Source organism: Oratosquilla oratoria, chromosome 17 (genome assembly GCF_046742065.1).
Source record: "Oratosquilla oratoria isolate Oo_2021 chromosome 17, ASM4674206v1, whole genome shotgun sequence".
In the NCBI taxonomy this organism is placed as follows: domain Eukaryota; kingdom Metazoa; phylum Arthropoda; class Malacostraca; order Stomatopoda; family Squillidae; genus Oratosquilla; species Oratosquilla oratoria.
The window spans coordinates 31,616,900-31,622,899 of record NC_134793.1 but is presented as its reverse complement, the minus strand read 5'-3'; the positions used below and the strand labels follow the sequence as shown (position 1 = coordinate 31,622,899).

At 37.8% G+C, this 6,000-nt stretch overlaps 1 protein-coding gene across 1 annotated transcript in view; it reads left to right on the top strand.

Annotated features, from left to right (window-relative positions):
* Positions 1-212: 212 nt before the first annotated feature.
* Polr3A (RNA polymerase III subunit A) overlaps positions 213-6,000 on the top strand; it is a 47,540-nt gene continuing 41,752 nt past the window's right edge. The window contains exons 1-3 of the mRNA XM_076200864.1: positions 213-460; positions 2,799-3,015; positions 3,778-3,927. Of these exons, the coding sequence (XP_076056979.1) occupies positions 2,839-3,015; positions 3,778-3,927 (327 nt within the window). The 5' untranslated portion in view covers positions 213-460; positions 2,799-2,838. The remainder of the gene's footprint in view (positions 461-2,798; positions 3,016-3,777; positions 3,928-6,000) is intronic.

The following is a 6,000-nucleotide window of genomic DNA, read 5'->3' as shown; positions in this document are numbered from 1 at the left end:
AGGAACCCTTTACAATAAAACAATGTATTAAAGTCTCACATATTACCTGCAGCTTTTGTTTGTTTACATTGATAACCCTCACATGTCTTCATAAATTCGCTAGTCTCATACTTTTTGTGCATTTTATCTTGATACTACCAATATCTGCGTTATATTAATGAAACAGATATAATTGTGTTTAATGCCATACATTTTAGTATGATGTGAAATATTAATCTTTGAGGTGATATACTACAACTATTGCAAAGAAACAACTAATTCTTTGAATTTAAGTCTCATATATTACGCACGGCTTTTGTTTGTTTACATGGATATGTTGATACAGCAACCATTCACATGGGAAGTTGGAGATGATAGTCGGCATGTGATGTATTATTCGGTATTGAAAAGTGTTTATAAGAAACACTGATATGTGTTTATTGAAAGGGATTTGATGAGTAATCTGATATATAAACTTAGTGTAAGTATCATAATATTAATTTAAGCTTAGACATATGAATGTTCACCCAGCCCCAGGTCTTGCTTCGGTTTTATTCTGGCAGAGTAAAATTAAATGTAAAGATGCGTACAACTTCGATGCAATATGTAACCAAGCCATAGATATATATTGGTTCCGTTATTTACAGTTATTTCTGATATTGTGGTATGGGGTTGCCAACAGAAATCACCCCCACCATTTCTTTGCTTTAAATTTAATAAATTTATTATTTCTAAACAGGTTATACTAAATAACGTTGGAAACTAAATATTTAGAAGTGCACACCTATGCAATTTAGCAAGAGAAAAGTAAATAATTTTGTAACCATGTTATATACATTATTCTTGGTGGATATCAATAACAGAAGTTGCTAAAAGTAAAAGCTATAAAAGTGAAAAGTAGCCACTTTGACTGCTTGAAGCACCATCTTTGTTTTAGTAGATGTGGAGGTTGAAGAAAAAATATGATAAATTCCTCTATTCTAACCTAACTTACCTAACCCAACCTGCATTTAGTAATGTGGTACCTGTAATTCTAGAGGTCATCAGGGTCATCATCATCTTCAACCTCCGAATCTATCAAAAAGATGACATCTAAAGGAGTCGACTCAACTTTGTTTGTGTCTAGCTTTTAGTGACGTTTTGTTATTGAATTCTGCCTAGAAAAATATTTAATATGTTGATGTATTATAATTTTCAAAATTTATATTTAATTTTGTAATGCTATATTGCATAGGTGTGCACTTCTAAGAGAACACATTGGAATCTAATAACAACAACACTATTAAGTTTTAAGATAATTTGTAAACCCAACTCAGGGCATCATGTTTGTCTTAATCAATTTGATCAAATTGCATTTACTTGATTTGGTTAGATGGGTTTATCATCCCACCAGTTCAACATATAGTGACAGCCTCCAATTTTCCTCGGCCTTCACTAAGAATTTTTGGATGTCTGGGGATGTCTTCCAGTTTGGCTAGGAATTTATCCAGCTAGTGTTTGAAAGAGTCCACTGAGCAACCCTTTTTGTCTCAGACCTCTCTTGGGATGCAGTTGAAGAGTCTGGCAGCTCTTCATCAGAAGCTGTTATACTGTAATGGTCCAACTCTGCCATGCTAAACATTGGTGACAGTACAACTTCTGCCTCTGTGTTCAGACACCTGTAACATAATGGGGTTTGTCTGATTTGGCACTCCTCCTCCATTATTTTCCATAAGTATATTATGGTGTACCTATCCTGTCCTCTTTCCAAAGAGTAAAGATTTAGGTACTTTAGCCTTTCTGAGTAACTGTGATCTTTTAAATGTTCTATATTTTTAGTGAATTGCCTCTGGATTTTTTCACAGATTCTATTTTATTAGCACTGGTTGGACTCCATAGTTGGGAACAGTAGTCTAGCCTTGGCAGTACAAGGGATTTCCAAAGTGTTAACATTTTGTGCTTATCCCGGATTTTAAATGTTCTTAGTATCCAGTCAGAAAGTTGATGAAACATTTGTACAAGGACCATGATATGCTCCTTGAAATCTTAGTTACGCGATCAAATTACTCCGAGATCTTGTATGTGCTCTGCCTTATTAATAGGCTTTTGGCTGGGGGCATGGTAGTTCCTGTGACTGGTCTCCTTTCATCTAAAGTTCATGTATTGGAATTTGCTACCATTGAATTGCATGTTGTTAACCTCAGCCCAGTGATATACTTTGTCCATATCTCTCTGTAGAGTCATCTCATCTCTAACTGAATGGTGGGACTGAGTTCATCATATTGCTTACTGCACTCTCTTACCCCTGTACATGTACAAACTACCTTTTTCCTGTAAGAAATTCAGCAACCCATGCATCCAATTCTCTCTCAGTTTTTAGGTCACAGAGTTTGTGGAGTAGAACCCCATGCTTCACTTTGTTGAAGGCCCTGCTGAAATAAAGATAAAACGGTGTTTGTTTTGTCATCAGGGCATGAGATGTTGTTGTTCATTATAGTGTCATAACTGTCAAGCAAGGCTGACAGACAGGATCAATCAGCTCAAAATCCATGTTGGGTCTTGTTCATTAGATTGGACTTCTCAAGATATGTACAGTAGTATTCTTAATAATCCTTTCAAACAGCTTCCCCATGTTGGAAGTCAGAGACACAGAAATATTCACAAATTTCAGATTTTTGGCTGGGCACCCATTTTTAACAGCAAACAAGGAAAAAGATGAAACTGATTACCATCCTAAGCCTTCTAAATACCAGATATTTAGCACTGTTAGAGTATTAATCACGTTCTTAGAATATCTTATTTATTTATTTATCTTTATATTTATTTCTTGTCAATTTCAGGTTTGAGTTCTAGTCAACCCGGACCTTTTTATCTGCAACGATGAAGGAACAGTACCGTGAGACTGATGTTGTTCGGAACATCACAGAAATCCAGTTTGGTATTTTATCTGCGCAGGGTATGCAGCAGGCCAGTCATGTTCACGTTGTGTCATCAGAGCTATACAATGCTAATAGTTCTCGCACACCAGCAAGTCATGGTGTTCTTGACCGTCGAATGGTAAGAAAGATTAAACTTGCAAAGTGCCAGGAAGGCTTAGTTTTGTAATTCTTAGAATTAGCACTGATTCTTTAGTTCTTTGTTGATGTGTAGTGATTGGAGTGTGTATGTATATCTGTGTAGATGTGTTGTGTGGTACAGGTAGTTGGGAACCATCAATATGGAGTGAATTTATCTTTTCATTTGGAGTCGCTTTATACATGAGTATATATAGTAATCCTCCAACATATTCTACCAAAAAGAAAATATAGAAACATCCACAATAATGACAAGAAATGGCTAACAAACTTCTTAGCTGGCTGAGAGTGTAGTGTCCCAGAATGGCCAAAAATTACACAGTGGACACCCCTAGACACCAGCCCAGCCAAGAACCTATACATTAAAAACAGTATCAACACAGAATAGGACTGACCACAGATTCAAGTTGCCACAGATGAAATTACCACAAAGAAGACACCAAACACTTCATTTTACACTGCCTTACCCAGGCAACAACACTCATTTCCTTGAGTGATTTGCAGACAAATCCAGGGGCCATAACAGGATACCTGAGAGCCACGGGTCTCCAGCAAGACAGACTTATAGCAACAAATTTATCGAGTTTTTGATGTTTGTCATTTCTACATAATCATTATTATTACTATGATTATTATTATTACAATTACTGTTTTTTATCTTTCCTATTTATTAACCAAAAGGGCTTTAATTGATTATTTTTACACTAAAAATTAGTCCCATAGTTAACATTTTATTCTGTGTCAGGGTACAAGCCAGAAAGATGCCACATGTGATACATGTTCCAAGAACTTGACAGACTGCATTGGACATTATGGCTTCCTTGACCTTGCACGGCCAGTGTTCCATGTTGGATATTTCAAAAATACCATCTATATTCTTCAGTCTATTTGCAAGGTAAGTTGTAGGAAATGGATATTCCTCTAGGCCAAGTTGTATACTATGAAAACCGGTATAGAGTAGTGGTACTCAAAATGATTTCATGTTACACCCCCAGGGAGATTGGAAATGGAAGAGGGTTTAGAAGTGGTAAAGAATAGATTCACAGATGCAGCAGAAACTAGAGAGAACAATAACAATAAGCATCTCATAATTCTTTTATGGGTAGAGATTTTCCCAAATATAGATAAATGATGTATGTCTCTGGTTCATGGAGAGTTCCTGAAGTATTGACTTTTGTGTAACCATGCTGTCAGTACTCCAGTATGGTGTTAACTCAGATACTCCTAGACGTAAAATGAGAAGAGAAGATGATTCTAAGACACACAAATACTGCACTAGGCTACCTGCACATGAAGTAACTGCATAAGTTTGATGCTGTTATTTCTTTTAGGAAATACTAACACTCCCAATGAACCAATCATGCAGCATTCATTTATGGTGGAAGACAAATGTTCACTCAGAAATAAAGAAATCCTGATCACGTTTAACTGGTGGCTTGTAATGAGTTTGATCAATCTTATTACACTTATTTTAGACTCCATTCACAAACAGCCATTACAACACATTCAACACTTCATATGCATTTTGCATCATTTGTATAACTTTACCTAGCTGGCCAGCATGGTGAGGGACAGAGGTTGTATCATCCCCAGGGTATATGCTGGTGGTCCTGCAGTGGATCCAGAGGGTGAACACTTTACCACTTCCATGACCACCTGGTGATGGGTACTTGCACAAGGTGGTCGTGCAAAAAGGATGATGGAAAGTCATCCACTTGCCACACATCTTCAGGCCCCATCTAATTTCCTTACTTAACTATACCTATGCATTTTTTTTTTTTTTTTTTAAATTATTATTTATATTATTATAATTTTTATTTTTATATTTCCGCTTTACAAAGGAAAGGGGGACAAGTGTGAGTGTAGTAGTTACAGAGGGATCAGCTTGTTGAGTGTAGTTGGGAAGGCTTATGGGAGGGTCTTGATTGAAAGGATTAGGAGAGGAACAGAGGGAGTAATTGGTGAGGAACAGTGGTTTTAGGACAGGTAGGGGATGTGTAGATCAGATTTTTGTGGTAAGACAGATATGTGAGAAAGCTATAGGAAAAGGTAAGGATGTTTTTTGGGCTTTTATGGATCTGGAAAAGGCTAACGACAGGTTAGACAAGAAGGCACTGTGTGAGGTACTGCAGATATATGGGATAGGAGGAAAGCTGTTAAGAGCAGTCAAGAGTTTTTATGAGAGTAGTAGAGCTTGCATTAGGATTAGAAATGGAGAGAGTGAATGGTTTGAGGTAAAGGTGGGACTTTGTCAGGGGTGTGTTATGTCGCCCTGGCTGTTCAATCTTTACATGGATGGGGTGGTGCGAGAGGTGAATGCAAGTGGTAGTGGGTCAGGGGTTGGAGATGATTAAAGAAAATGGAGAAAAGTGGGAGGTGAGCCAGTTGTTGTTTGCCGACAACACTGCGCTTGTAGCAGGATCAGAGGAGGGATTGAGGAAGTTAGTGACAGAGTTTGAGAAGGTGTGTGAAAGAAGGAAACTGAAGATAAATGTGGGCAAAAGTAAGGTCACTCTCTCCCCTTGCTCCCCTCCTACTACTTTGCATAGAAACAGTCCCACACTAATACAATGCAGACATCATCCTAAGGTTTCTTTCCAGAGAGATTGATAGGAAAGCCCTTGGTCCATTGCTAGGTTGCTTTGGGGTCCAAGTTCCTGATCGGTGAAACTTGAGGCAACAGTTGAATTGAAATGACTCTTTGTCTTTGGCATGGTACTGTCTCTAACTGCAGGAGTGCTTGTTACCACTGATCTATCTTCATACCAAAAGACTTCTTCTCCTTTATAAGGGAGATAGCCAGCCAAGGCATACACCCATCCAACGCCTATTTGTTTCCCTTCCATCTTAGGTTCTTGTGGATCAAGGGCCATCCTTGTTCCCTGCCCACTACCTGGGTCAGAAACAATGCAACCAGACTTGGCCAGGCCTGACAATCAAAGCAGGTTTATCCTTACTGCTTCATTTA